Here is a 15,964-nt window from a genome sequence, read left to right as displayed (position 1 = left end):
TATTCCCTCTGTGCTACAAGCGTTGCTTTTTTTGCATTCACGGTCAAATCCATGTTGAATTGGATTTTAGTCTTTCCAGTAAAACAACAAAGGATGCAAAAACAAAAACATCCTCGACACGCTGAACCAGATGAGTTAGGCTTTTTTGCTCCAAGACTGTTTATTTACAGCACAGCAGACAAATGTGAACCACACACCAAACACATCATTGGTTAATTCATCTTCCTCCAGTCTCAAAGCAGCTTGCACATCCAAAATTAAACAACCCCCCTAAATAACTCACTCTCACCCATTTCTGTGCTTCATAGGAGTGGATTTGTGACGCCTCCACCCATTTATCATTTCCCAACATTCATTTTAAAGCCTTTGCATCCATGAGACCTATTGTACAGGTAAGGCAGCAAAATCCCAGAGCCTTTTTCAGGAGGTACTGTAGGAGTTTCAGTACAGAAAAACTCAACTCGAAGTCCGAACAGCAGGACAGTGTGTTGGTAAAAAGCTACAACTTTTGTTTTGTTTTTTTAGGTCAATGCTCCATTGACCACAATCCTACATTGAATTTCAAAACCATCTAAATACTTGTAGTGTGTCTCTGACGTGAACATTTGCTTATTACACATGATACAAGAGAAAACAGCCATAGAGAACGACGACATCACTGTGCTAGAAGCATGTCGGATCGAACACAATAACAGCACGGATGACGTGAAATTGAGACTTTTTTGTCCATTCAGGATCGAATTAATGAGTGGCACTTCCATGTGAACTAGACCTAGTTGTAGTATTTAAAGTAGGCACTTGCCCCTCTGTGCCCTAGAGTTCAGATATTCTCATCTATTTGGGTTGACCACATCTAACATGGATAACCACAAGTGGCTGACAGAAAACGTGAAAACAAACAGAACGTTAGACCTAGTTTAGGCCATTTTAATAATCAAAAAATGCAGATAGATTATTTATTCTATAATATGCATTAGAACTTTATTCCCTCTTTCTTTCTATACTATATACATTTGCATTTTACACAGACATCGGGGCTGTAATTGTCAAAACGAGAGGTATTACGTTCGGATTTATGCCATGTGCCCGGATCAAAACTGACATTGCGTTGTGATTGGTTGATGTTCTCAAGAGGAGCTCTTGGAAACGTTGGGATAAAGCACCACTGCCGTCACTGCGACCACTGCGGCAATCACCGGCATCCAGGGCATCCATCCGCTCTGAAACCGGGAGGAGAGAAACAGCAGTGCGATTAATAAAGGTCATTAGACGCACCAGAGCACTGAAGACTGGAGCTGAAGAGACAGAGACCTGGGTGATTGTAAGAGACAAAGAGTTCAAGAAACACAAATAAACGGAGAGAAAGAGGAAAAGCAAATATTTGAGTGAAACTGGGAGGACCAGTTTCCTCACAGGAGTTATAAAGCAAACACGACAGTCTTTCTTTAAACTTAAAGAAAGAAAAGTAGCGTTTTAAAGGGACAGTTCACTCAAAAATTACAATTTAGACATCATTTACTCAATGTCGTTTCAAACCCGTGTGACTTTCTTCTAAAAAGCAGGAGTAAAAAAGAAAAACCTTTGACTATCAGTAGCCCTCACTTTATAATCCTGTAATTGAGGACAAATGTTGGGACTCAGGTGTGGTGATCATTTTTATTTATTATAAATGTTATATCACTGTCTTTGATAAAGTTTTGTCTACCCATTTATGGTGTTTTTTTTTATTTTGGGGGTATCTTTGAATTTATTTACTTGAAAATGTACCATATTTCGTATGTAAATTATGCTTATTTTTATGTTTTATTTTTAATTTTTTTTAACTACATTAAAATATCATTCCAATAAGTTCTTAGAGCTAAAACCTAAAGATGAAGTGATTTTGGCTTATTTTAGGATGCTCTAATTTACAGTTTTTCCCATTCATTTCTATGGGTGCCCATTTTTGACCCAAATACAAGATTAAGGAGTTTTTTTCACCCACTTAACTTTGTAGAATTGAGGGGGAAAAAAAATGTGTGTTCAGGAGGCAAACTTAGGAAAAGTAGCCAAGTCTTGTACCGCTCAGATCAAGGGAAGTATTTTTTAAAAATAAATCAAAATTATTTTGCCCACATTTGTCCAGAATACGGTTTTAGGGTTAATAATAAATGTTAAACTATAGGGCTTTTATTTTGGCATTAAATCGCTCAATACATGAATTTTGAAGCTATTTTTTTTCTCTCATATTAATGCTATTCTTTAGTGCAGAAAATATGGAAATCCATATAAATATGGTAAACAAAATTAGCAAGCACCTTGAAAGAACTATACTGTGAACATAATGTATAAGGGTTCTCATACTATTGGGGGAAATACATGCTTTTTGGTTCTCGATGTTCGAAATGGGAATGATTTTAGTTGTAGGAATGCCTTTTGAGGGGACTAAATTAGATTTGGGTCTTACCCAGCACAATAGGAACTACCTGTGATGCAAGTGTATCCAATCCTACCGACTGGTTGTCACAAAGTCATATCTATGACACTTTTATGCTGCTGCTTTGTTATTGACAGCCACTGATCACTTTATGCTTTCACTGTATGAACTTCCTTCAAAACCTCTTCGAACGATAGCAAGTCAAACAGGTTTGAAACGGCATGAGGGTGAATCCATGACAATGGTAATTTTGGGTGAAATATGCCTTTAATTTCATGAAAGTAAAGAAGAAAAGCAAAAGATGGTGATGATATGATGACCAAAATGCCCCAGAACAAAAGAAAACAAATAGAGAAAGAATCCAAAATCCCCAAATGCAAAGATTTATATGACCATTATGGCGATCCAAGCAAGACAGACAGTTAATGTGATTGGTTAGTAGTAGGTGATTCTTAGTAGAGTTCCCCACGTTTGCCAAGCACCAAAAAGGGATTTTGGGGCGAAGCGGGTGCAGAGATGACGAATGAGAGTTTGCCATGCACAGGTCGTATATATGTGATGATATATACAGGAGACACACAAACACAGACTCAACAGGAGCGTGTGTACCTTTCTACCACAACTGGCTGAAGCACCAATACAGCAAAGCCAGGAATAGACCGATGAAAATGGCTTGGACAGGCTGCAATATGGATGGCTAGAGGAGGGAAGGGATATTACAAATAAAACAAAAAATCAATCTTCAAACTATTCAACGGAAATCAGGCTGGGGAGTCGAACAACTACAACAAACATACAAACAAAAAAGGGTGCAGTGGGAGGATCCGTTGATAAATCGACACAAACAAAAATATCAGACGCCCCAAAACCACAGACACATCTAGAAGCATGACATCAGGAACGAGGACAGTGTTCGAGGCATTAATAACACACAGCAAAGGAAAAAAAACTGGTTATTTGCATTCAACTAAATATATCTACAATCAAAGACAAGTGATTGTGACTTCAATCAGCAGTGGGATTGTGGGATACACTAAGGTGATAATTACAGTGTTGTGTAGCAAATTGTAACCCCACAAAATTAAAACTAAAAGTGAGAAAATATTCTCCTCATAGGTCATGATGATGAAAAAAGGAGAACCTGAAAGTGAAATATTTTATATATGAAGAGTTCAGACTCTAAGTGCCATTTGAAATTTTCTTCTAGAATGATCATTTTTATCAAGCTTGTATATTTAAATTGTATATTTAAAATGAAGATTACCTATTAATTGTCATTCAAGTGAAATTACTGAACTTGAATATATAAGCTTGATAAAAATGATCATTCTAGAAGAAAATTTCAAATGGCATTTAGAGGCTTTTGCATCTGAACTCTTCATATAACAAACAAAATGGAGGCAAACATTAATATCCATAAATGGAGCAATTCCTCGCACCAATGAAACCCTAATGAAACCTATTGGGCATTTCTGTTTGTATAAGAAAACAGAAACAGTGTAAATCTCCATATCAGAACCTGTCCAACTATAAAATGTTTTAAATCATCGCTAAAAACTTCTCTTCTCCTTGGCGTTTCATTCGAGTTAGGTTTGTTATCCCTCCTGACAACTTTCTAATAATTCTTTATTTTTATCTTTTTTAATGTAAACATTATTACTTCTCATTTATAGTATATTTTAGTGTTTTACTATATTTACTTTATTGTGCGAGTATTGTATTGTTGTATATCTATCTTGTGAAGCACCTTGGTTGTTTTAAGTGTGCTATACTTAAATAAAATTTAATTGAATTGAACGTGTTGCACCTGAAAACGTTGGTGTTAGCAAAGAATATTTGCAAACAACTCACAAAATCTGTGTGTTTGTGTGTGTGTGTTCTTCAGATCCATGCAAAACAGCCAAGTAAGATCTATCACTGGTTGCTGACAACTGCATTAAATGGCGTAATGTAAACGACAGCTAATTAAATGAAGTATAGTATAGGCTGAAATTGCATTGCGGATTAAACGTGCTGGTTGCGAGACTCACAGCGCTGCTCTTCTCTTGCAGGAGTTTGAGGTTGACCTTGCACTGTTCCAGCTCATCGTTGATGGAGCATTTCTCCTGCTCCGTCTGTTCGTACCGCTGCCGGAGATCAGACAGCAGATTCTGAGTGTCGTCGTACTAAAGAGAAAGAGGGAGAATAACATCTAATCATAAAAAAAAAATAAAAAATCAATAGGATTGTCCCATAGGTTTTTGGATTATCACAAAAAACAAGCTCTGTAATAAACTAGGGATGGGCATGATTAATCAACGATCGATTATTGATCATTAAGAATTTCGTCGATCACGTTAATTTGCTGCTGCGTTGCTTAGTGTGAGTGGAAAGTGAACGTGTTCCCCAGGCTGGTCATGTTAGCGCGGAGGTGCCTGTGCATCCCGGCAACGTCAGTCCCCTCATCAGAGCGGTGTTTTCAGTGGCTGGACTGAAGCATTTGTTTACACTCGACACGTCTGAACAAGCATGAAGGCGTTTGGGGAGGTCCGCGCGCAGTCTGCAGAGACTCACGCTCATGCGCTGAAAGTGTAAACAAGGCTTGACGGTCACCATGCAGGTTGCGGTCACGTCTGACCCCGGATCATGTCATCAACATGCTTATCTTTCTCAACAAAAGTCAGTAGACTGGAGCAGAAGTTGTATGAGAGTTATTTTTTATGACGCTTAAAGTAGCCTAGCCTAATTGATTGTCAGGTAGGCTAATCTCTCTCTCCCTTTCTCGACTCCGTGCCTTGATTGAGTTACATTTTAAAAAAACCTGTCAGATCTTAATGTTATTATGTTTTGGTTAAGTTATTTTTTATTATTATTTATTATTTTGGAACAAACGAGGGTCTCACGAGGGCCAACTCGCAGCTGCAGGTTCAGTTGCGTTAGAGCACCGCCACGCACATCTTCAAATTTAGCCGAACGCCCAGTTTAACTGCCACAAGTTGATCATCTTGTAATAAAGATCTAATCGAGGAAAAACAAGCTTTATTGTATTTGCATTGCATTTTTAATTTATAAAAAGTGAAATATATTAAATTTGAATATAAAAATATTAATGATTAATCGATAGTCGATCGTTAATTCTTCCGACGATTGACTGAGAAAATTTAATCGAATGCCCATCCCTATAATCAACAACAGTTTGTAATACACTTTTGTTATGGACCCTTTTTGTCCATAAAGATAATTTTCACAACTTTTGACGCCTAAATACAGCCACCAGAAAAAAAAAAGCAAAAGGTAAGGGTAAGATGACTTGAACGCACCATTATACGGCTCAAAACTTTGGGAAGTTGATCATACCTCCTTCTGCAGGTCTCTGGTGCGGTTCTCCGCTTGGGACAGTTGGATCCTCAGTTTGCTAGCGTCCTGTTGGTGCTGGTCTTGTATTGAGCCCAGTTTATTCGCCAGGTCACCCTGGGATTTCTCCAGATCGTTTAGGCTGCTGCACAACGTCTCACTCCGCTCTCGTGAACTGCGACACAAAGAAAGGAAAATAAATACTCTTCTGTTTACATTTCAGAAAAATGGAATAAATTCATGTTGTTGAGTGGATGTGACGCTTTAGGGCAGATGAGCTCATAGCGGTGATGATAACGTAAGCACACTGAATAGGGCGCTTAAGTACAGGACAAAGGTGCTTCAACATTACAAAGGTAACCTGTCATGATGCAGTTGTGTAATATGGTGAGTGATTCAAACATTCTCCATTTATGTGAGCAGGTGTGGACTGTGTACTAAAACATTGTAAATCCTGGTGACTCACTTTTGTTGTGTGAAATGATCTAAACGACATTGAATGGGCTTTTTGTGTGCATGCGACCCACCTGTCGAGCTCTTCCTCTAGTCTGAGGAGTTTCTGCATTAGCGTTGTCTTCTCAGCCCGAAGACTGTCACATTCATTCTGCAGACCAGAGCAATCGGCCTGAAGCTTCTCTAATTCACCTGACAGACAGAAACAGAGGGGAACAAATAATGTAACACACCAAACACACACGTTTACACAAGTAATATTATATATATTGTATTGTATATAATGTATTACACAAGTAATACATTATATATAAGTGCTGGGCAACAATCAATCGCATCCAAAATAAAAGTTTGTGTTTACATAATATGTGTGACGTGGATGTACAGTGTATAATTATTTTGTAAATATAAATTACACACGCGTGTATATTTAAGAAAAATGTGTTATTCATATATAGTATAAATGATTTATAAAGTTATATACAGTATATACATGCAAATTATTAAATAATTATATTCATGTGTGATTTATATATAAAAAAAATATTTATAGACCGAACACACAAATATTATGTCTAAAAAAACTTTTATTTTGGGTTCGATTAAATGTTGTCCAGCACTAATATTAATATATTAATATATATATATATATATATATATATATATATATATATACTAATATTATATTAATATTATGCTAATATTATACACTAATATTAATATAAACACACACACACATACACATAAATATATATATATATATATATATATATATATATATATATATATATATGAGATATATATATATATATAGAGAGAGAGAGAGAGAGAGAGAGAGAGAGAGAGAGAGAGAGAGAGAGAGAGAGAGAGAGAGAGAGAGAGAGAGAGAGAGAGAGAGAGAGAGAGAGAGAGAGAGAGAGAGAGACACACAATCTAATCTAAATATAAATCATTACATTTTACTATTCAAATTAAAAAATTATTTTGGGCATCAAAAAGAAATTTGGTTTCACTGTATATATCATTTTAAAGAAAATCTGTCAAATTAAACTTGACTAATTAGAGAGAACTTAAATTTGAGCCATTTTAAATTGTATGCATTAGGTATTCGGCACATCAGTTAAAACTATAATCCAATATAAGTGAAGACAAATATTTCAAACACAGGCTAATTTAATACTTGCGCATTCTGGCTTTCAGCCCAGTGTGTCCGTTTCCAAACTTTTTGGTTTCAGCATTGGTGAATCACTACTATTAAATGTATCCTGCCATATTTTATTTTAATGGGTGAGAATTTGTGCAGCCTAACATGGATCCAAAAGATCTCAGAAGCAACGTCAAAACACTTTTATATACATTTTTCCGTGAAAAACAGAACAAGGAACCAATCAATAATAAATAAACCCAGCAGGATGGTCGAAAATAAAACTGTTTCCATGACTCTGGACGACACATTAAAGAGGGCCTGGAGAGAAAGACCCCAGTAAGAAGGCTAAATTAAAAACACATGTGTGCGTTCTCAATCTGTGAAGAACTCTTGTGTAATGAAATTAATCTTCCAGAACTTAATGGATAGAATAAAATAAAAATAGGCAGCAGAGCAAATAAACATTATGGTATAGTGTCTAGCATTCAAAATTGTGAAATATTACAATCTCTATTTAAATATAATTTATTTCTTTGACGATAAAGCTGAACTTTTAGTATCATTACTCCAGTCTTTAGGGATCCTTCAGAAATCATTTTTATAGGCTGATTTGGTGCTTATTTTGTGGAAACCGTGATAAAAAAAAGATGTTGATGTCCTAAATAAAACAGACATATCTTGCTGGCTGTAGATATAAGCGTAAAAGCAGGAAAATTGGAATCTATATGTATATATATTGAACGTATTTATAATGTATATAAACTCAAACTATACAAATGAGAGGAAACTAATGTTTCAAAGGTGCTAATAAGGAGAGAGAGATCAAAGACACCCAGATCAGTGATGATCTCAGCCACTTTTCCTCTGAAGTCTTGATTTATGGCACCCAGAGAAACACAGAAACAGCACCGCAGGTTCACCACGGGAGCTGTAATGACGACAGAAACGAGTGGTGGTGGTGTGTCAGTACCTTGGAGTTGGCTGGCTCTCTCCTGGTGCTGACTCTGGAGCTGGAAGCTGGTCTGCAGATTGCTGATCTCCACTTCATACTTTGCTGCCGTCTGTCTCCATTTGTCCAGTTCTGCGGTGACGATGCTCAGGTCTCCCTGCAGGGCGGCGATCTCCCGTTCCCGCTCGGCAGTGGCGGCCTCCATGGCGTGCCGGAGCACCAGGATCTCCTCCTGGGCGCTGTAGAGCTCGTCTCGGGTGGTGGAAATAGTGTTTTCCCTCTGCTCACGCAAAGCCTCCATGTCCGACTGGAGCTTCGCTAGTTGAGCTGAAGAGAAAGATGAGTTACGGTCATTTTTTTACCATGATTCTCGGGTGGTGTTCGGTCAAACTAGTAGTGACGCGCCAGAATTTAAGCACTGAAAATTATTTTTGGTTGTGTCTGAAACCGTTTTGGAGAGCGGAGATCATTTTTAATGACTTTTTAATGACTAAAACGTTCATTTACAGTGAGAGAATCACAATAAGAATTGTGCTTTGTTACTTTTTGATATGCAACAAAGTCTGAGTTTTCAAATTCTGTCAAAATGTTTAATAAACGTTATTTTGGCACTCTTTAATGTGGCATGTCGAATCGCTGTAGCGCCTCTGTGAACCAATCATCTCTTTACTACTAGTTATAGCACAAAATAAACATGCATGAACACTAGAAGGTGTTAAAAATAAGGTACAGTACAACTGACTGAAATGTATCATGTCTCATGTTTTTTAACTTAATAGAACTTGTAAATATGTCACATAAAGATATATTTAGAAAAGCCATTTAATAAAATTTATGCAAAAACATATTTTTACTAGGGCTGTGCAAATTGCGATTAATCGCATCCAAAATAAAAGTCTGTGTTTACATAATATATTTGTGTGTGCTGTATATAATTATTTTGTATATATAAATACCTATTCATGCATGTATATATTTAAGAATTATTTGTGCTTAAATTCTGTATATATATATATATATATATATATATATATATAAATACTAGGGGTGGGCCGTTATAGGCGTTAACGTGCTGCGTTAACGTGAGACTCTTCGTGAGAATCTAGATTAATCTAGATTAAAAAAATTAAACTATGCCCACCTCTAATAAATACATAATCTATATTATATAAATATAAATATTTTATACATGAATAACACATTTTCTTAAATATATACATGCATGTGTGTGTATTTATATATACAGAATAATTATATACTGCACACACAAATATATTATGTAAACACAGACTTTTATTTTGGATGCGATTAATCGCAATTAATTTTTGCACAGCCCTAATTTTTACTCAACATGTTGTCTTACTTATTACTCTGAATAATAAAAACGTCATCAAAACAAGTTATTACAGCCACATTTAAAGATTTATATTTCAACAATGATTGGGAGTAGAAACAATTATAATAAAAAAGTTAAAATAAAAATCTAAATGTTCTAATACAGCTCAATTTTTATCCGAGGGTTGATTATTAAATAAACGTAATTTATTTAAAAAAAAAAAAAAAACTTTTCTGTTTATATAATTTCAGTAAAAATAATCATTTTGGTGCACCGGTTAAAACTAGAGGTCAACCCATACTGATGATTAGCTTCAAATTAGATCCATTTTATGAAGCGATGAAGTCAAAACACTGCAGAAATGTGTGTAAGTGTTTGAGGACTCACTCTGTAAGAAGCGGATCTGTTTAGCAGATTCTTCAGTCTGCTGTCTGTTGGTTGTCCTCTCCTCCTCAAGCAGGGCTGATGGGAAAAAGATGTTCAGTGATTCACGCAATCATGACTCGTGATTATTGATGCAGAATCACTGGCACTCGACACCCTGACGTACCCTGAAGCTCAAGGCATTTCTGTTTGCCGGTGTTGGCGAGCTCCTGGGCCTCCTGCAGCTCTCGGTGGAGGTGTGGGATAACCTGCTCAGTGTCTCCAGCTTCCAGGTTCCTGTCCATTTCTACAAACATACACAGAGCAGATGGAAGAGTGAGGGAGGATGAAGAAATAACATGGCTGACATGAGGTAAAAAGACAGAGATAAACAGACCTAATGAGTGAAACCTTGAACCCAAAGTACTGCTTTTATAACTCATCCTGCATCGCATGAACGAAACCTCAAATCATGCAGCTTGTTGCGAAATACTTCTCTAAGTGATTCTAGCCCTTTATACTGATGATGCATGAACCTTTTCACAAATAAACATGCCTTTAGGAACCCATTAGTGGTAAAAAAAATAAACACATAGGGTATAATTTATAAAGAGTTGCAGATTTGTAAAGCTGGGCAATTAGGGTTGCAAAATTTGAAACTATGAAACATTGAACTCTTGTGAAAGTGAAATAAAAAAATTCAGCACACAAATGTATATATATATAAAAAAAAAATACTATATTTACTATGTAATACTATATTTTAACCAGTAGGGATGCATCATGAATTTCACTGAGCATTTAAATACTATAATAAAAATATATCATATTTTAAATATAATGCAGCTATTTTAATACCACCTAATTTATAAATATATATCATAAATATACATTGTCAAATCAATGAGACAATGACGAAATATCTAGGAAAACACCGGAAAATAATTTGATTTTGTACCATTTATTCAGACGGCATTTTCTGAAGCAGCTGTGAAACTGTATTCTGAAAAGTGTTATATATATATGAAGAGTTCAGATGCAAAAGCCTCTAAATGCCATTTGCAATTTTCTTCTTTAATGATGATTTTTATCAAACTTGTATATTTAAGTTCAGTAATTTCACTTAAATAACAATTAATAGGTAATTATCAGTGCCATTTAAGTGAAATTACTGAACTTAAATATACAAGTTTGATAAAAATCATCATTCTAGAAGAAAATTTCAAATGGCATTTAGAGGCTTTTGCATCTGAACTATATATATATATATATATATATATATATGTGTGTGTGTAAAAACATCTAGTTTCTAATAAATTGATCTTTTCAGTCTCAGACTGCAAACATTTCCGTGCTAAAACACTTCTCTCATCGCCCCAAAGCCGTGAGCGTGAGACGAAACAATCACGACGGTTCAAAACTCTGTCCAAACATTAGGAGCCACAAATGATTCTGTTCGACCCCATGAGCAAAAACATCAAGCACTAAAACTTGTTTACTGCAAACCAGAATCAAGATGCTTGTTCAGAATCAATTCATTACATGAAGCACAAAGCATTTCTCTGTGCTCGGTCCATCAGTGAAAGACTTGAGTGCAAATGCACAACATGCACAGACATCAAACAGGACACCAGAACATCTAAAAAGCATCGGACAATAGACAACTTAAACCATAACAGAGCCCTGATGAGCCACTGAGATGACCTGCACCAGGCCAAGCAAAAGAGTCATTAGACACTTTCCTTAGTTCTCTCATCAAACTTCATGCCGAGCAAACGTACATTTGCCCCTGCAGTCTCTCTGAGGAGCATCCAGTTGGTCTCTAATGTGGTCTTGTAACAACAGGCTTTTGGGAAACCTCCTCTGACCATAAACTGATGAATGTCCCCCCTCTCAGAACACACTACAGATGTCGGTGAAGTCATGTGCTAATTTAAGGGCTGGTAATCCGTCATGATGTCAGACGGAGGGTGTTTACTGCGAGCGAGGGAGTTGCTTTCAGGCAAAATGATGTAACGAACTTGTCGTTTCTGAAGTTTTGCCATTCATTTTAATGAGAGGGGGCCTAAAGTGGTGTGTAATCTCATTCTGCTCCTCCTCCGGTGATTTCATCAAGAGCTTCTCAAAAGAATGTTATTGCTGAGATTGAGTATCACAACCATATAAGGTTACATATGTTCAGATAACTCTTCATTAAGGCGATTGAATAACTCGAGCCAGACGCCCAAGAGTAGATGTGATCTTGGAGCAAACAGCGCCCCCTAGAGCTATTTTTAACAAAAGCTTGTTGGACAAATCAAAATGCAAAATCAAATGCAAATGTCTTATCCAAAACAAATACAGCAGAATTCTGACTGATAATAAACTGAACAATTATTATGTTGGCTTGAGATGTCAGTGTAGTGGTTCTCAAGCAGGAGGCCATGGTTCACTAGTGGGCCATAAAATGGCTTAAATGTAAAAAATATATATATATATATATATGAAAAAATAAATATGAAAACCAACATATTTCTTAATCTATTCCCTAGTTTTTATTTAAGAACCAGGATTCTTGCTGTCTTATAATTTTTTTTTTTAATTTATCCAAGATTTTCAAGAAATTAAGACAAATTAAGAGAAATTAATAAAATCTATAAAATTTTCAAGTAATTAAAAAAAAAAATTGAAATATTTTCTCGAGTAGAATGGAGTCAAAAAGGTTGAGAACTACTGATTTAATGGGAAGTAAATACAGTTAATATCCCCTGGTTCTAGGATCCTTTGAGCATAATAATCTTTGCATATTAGCACATTTCCATATGATAGGCTACATTTACATAGTGCATATTGAGTTTTCTGCAACTTGACCTTAGGTACAGGTCAGAGGTCCACTTATGAAGCTAGTGTTGTGTTTTTTTGCACCAAACAGCTAGAATGACTTTCCTACAACAATTACATCATTAGACCTACTAGGAATAAAATAATCAAGATGTTTCTTTAAATGTGACTCTAATGATCCTCAGAGGTGGCAGCACACGTCACTCTGGTCTTGGCCGCCTCGGAGTCTGCCTGGCACGCACTACGGTTCATCGAGACGGTCCACAAACAATGAAGTGCTGAAACAGGCACTTCCTCCCTGATCCATTTAACAAGAGCCAGTGCTCCTTATCTGACGACCCGTTAAACTGCGATCACGAGAGCCCACTTAGACTGAATTAAATCCGATGCAAGTCTAAACAAGATTTTTGTTCAATGACAACTTGCCTTATTGGTAAACAGTATGTAGAAAATAAAATTGGTCTGACAATGAGTTGTGAACAGGTTAATTAGAAAAACAAATAAGGGAAAATGTTAAAATAATGGTGACCAAACCAACAGTCCCTAAAATGATCTACTGTGTCATAGCTCTTATTTAGGTATCGGGAGGGTAGATAGACCCTGTTCACCAGCAAACCCAGCCAGGTCATGTGACACAGAGACAATAAGTCTACAAACAGAAATGGAAACAGGGGCTTCTTAGCAGGAGCTTCACAACTTTGAAACATCTTTACAGGTGTCATACTTCAATTTTGTAACATTTTAAAGTCCATTTAGTGTTATCCAGGGTGTGTTTTGAATCAAAAACGCCCATGGTTAAATATAATTTTTTGGTCCCACTTTATATTAAGTGGCTTTAAGTACCATGTACTGGCATTGAAATGAATAATTTGATACAATGGACTTATTGTGTACATACATGTTTTTACATTGTACTTATATTTTAAAAATACCAGCATGTAATTACAGCTGTATTTAATGCATGTAATTACATCTGTAATTACACAGCTGACCCATCTCTCACACTTAAACCCACCCGTACCACCACACCTGTCCTATCCTTACCCGTATCACACCTCAATAGCAGCAAAAGTCATTCACAATACAACATGAGCACAATAAGTACATTGTACTTATTTTTAAATCTAAGTACATAGTACTTAAAGCCACTTAATATAAAGCAGGACCAATTTTTTTTTTACTTAAACCAGCTGGTTGTACTACTGTACTTTTAAAACTTCGATACGGAACATAAACAACCTCCGATTAGTTCAGTTTGTGGTACATTAGAGCAAGTTAAGTTGTTGAATACTCAACGGACAATGAATTCGTAAATGCGGGGGGTCAAATGTTAATGAGTATGACATTATAGCATCTGAATGAACTGTTTTAGCAGTTTAGTTTCGATAAAAGGTCTTTTTGGACTGCAAATGGAATTATGCATTATGAACGTTACGCAGTATGCCTATAGAGCACATTTGCAGATGGATCTCCATGGAAATGGATGTGTGGGAGCACTGCCGTCTGGTGTGACTCAGCAGGGCGAGTAGACATCTTCAACCTGTGTGGGCAAGTCACAATTGACCGTTCACAAAGACCCGCCCACTTTAGTTACCGTTGCCATGTCCGACGAGCTACGCCGCTCTCAAAAATCCAATTTACTTATTTTTCTAAATGTGCAAATCTCAAACTTTGAGAGTAATTTAAAGGGGCACTCCACCCCAAAATTAAAATTGACTTTCTTTGTTCTGCGTAACACAAAATAAGAGATTTTTTACCTCCATTGTATAAAAAAAAAAAAAAAAATCTTTAATGTTCCACACAAGAAAGAAAGTCATATCATCTTGGAACAACATGAAAGAATTAACATTTTTGGGTGGAGCATCCCTTTAAATTACTTTAAAATTTGAACACTAAACACTCTAAAAAGTGACACTGTGAAAGCACTCCGTGTCTAATAGGGCTGTAATTGGTTTACATTCCACACTGTCGTCCAACTGGAACACAAAGTGGGACGATGGGAAGATCTGAGGGAGGGATATAAACCAGGATGACGCAGAGACACCTGTTCGGCGCCACGGAGAGACGACGACTCGAGCCCACCGCTAACACCTTGTGGGTCCCACCGCTGTCGCCATATATAGTCACATTGGGGAATAACACACCCTGTTAATCTGAACAGTTGTGCCGCATGCCAGTCCACTGACCACTAATGAGTGCAGATAAAGAGGGTGACTAACACTCCAGTTCAGTCAAATCACACAAACACACCCCACATCAGCACTGGCATTTCAGACAGGGAAGCTCAACTCAACTCAACAAAAGAATGGAGGGATTACCTTTCAAAAGAGAAACCCTGTTCTGGGGATCGTTCAGTTCTTGTTCATCCATCTGTCCGTCTGGAATGAGGGAACGAGCGAAAGAGAAGAAGAAAGCTATAAGAATGGTTAACCTCACCAGTTTGGCTATGTTGTTCAGTGGTTTTTTTTGTTTTGTTTTTTTGTTTTTTATAAATAAGGGGACTAGTGCTTACATATAATTCTAGTTATGCAGATTTATACTTGAGAATATGTATGGATATTGTGACGGCCCTGGGGCTGTATGAATTTGTATAAGTATAAAGCTGACTATGCCATGTAGCATACATCTGCGATGTATTTATGCATAATTCCTTCTCCCTTCTGTTATTATTGGTTTTTTGCTTTAATTGTTCATCATGAAAATCAAAAAATAAAAATAAAAGTGTAAAAAAAATAAAAAATAAAATAAAATTTGTATGTATTGAAAAAAAACAACAACAAAAAAAACGTTAAAGAATGAAAGAGAGAGAAAGAATGCATAAAAACATTAAAAAATGAAAGAATAAATACATAGAATAAAAAAAGGAAATATATTAAAAAAAATTCAATAACGCTTTTTAAAAAAATGTAAAAAGTGGGATGTATAAATAAAAAGCTGTAGAAACCAAAACAGCAATTCATACATTAAAAAAAAGTACGATCATGTTTTACATACCTGATGTGTCGTCACTGCTTTTCTCCTTGCTGGGACTCAGAGTATCTGACATATCGCACTCTTTAGCGTCTATCTGGTTTTCTATGGAGGCAGAGCGGAAGAGACCACTTAGAGGAGAGGGGGGACGCAACTCAAACCAACACCAAAACACCA

The 15,964-nt window shown here is 36.3% G+C and overlaps 1 protein-coding gene across 6 annotated transcripts in view; it reads right to left on the bottom strand.

Annotated features, from left to right (window-relative positions):
• Positions 1–901: 901 nt before the first annotated feature.
• slmapa (sarcolemma associated protein a) overlaps positions 902–15,964 on the bottom strand; it is a 59,665-nt gene continuing 44,602 nt past the window's right edge. For 4 of the 6 annotated variants that reach the window (XM_039673435.2, XM_039673437.2, XM_039673439.2 and 1 more), the window contains 9 exons: positions 15,812–15,892; positions 15,136–15,195; positions 10,185–10,304; positions 10,022–10,096; positions 8,320–8,625; positions 6,277–6,394; positions 5,753–5,924; positions 4,447–4,581; positions 902–1,220 (listed from right to left, as the gene is read on the bottom strand). In XM_039673435.2, the coding sequence (XP_039529369.2) occupies positions 1,128–1,220; positions 4,447–4,581; positions 5,753–5,924; positions 6,277–6,394; positions 8,320–8,625; positions 10,022–10,096; positions 10,185–10,304; positions 15,136–15,195; positions 15,812–15,892 (1,160 nt within the window). In that variant the 3' untranslated portion in view covers positions 902–1,127. Of the gene's footprint in view, positions 1,221–3,025; positions 3,114–4,446; positions 4,582–5,752; positions 5,925–6,276; positions 6,395–8,319; positions 8,626–10,021; positions 10,097–10,184; positions 10,305–15,135; positions 15,196–15,811; positions 15,893–15,964 lie in introns of all 6 variants that reach the window. The other 2 variants (XM_039673436.2, XM_039673438.2) reach the window with 1 other exon arrangement.

Source organism: Pimephales promelas, chromosome 21 (genome assembly GCF_988280905.1).
Source record: "Pimephales promelas chromosome 21, fPimPro1.hap1.1, whole genome shotgun sequence".
Classification (NCBI taxonomy): domain Eukaryota; kingdom Metazoa; phylum Chordata; class Actinopteri; order Cypriniformes; family Leuciscidae; genus Pimephales; species Pimephales promelas.
Note: the sequence above shows the minus strand (reverse complement) of the source record. Positions and strands in the feature narration are given on the sequence as shown.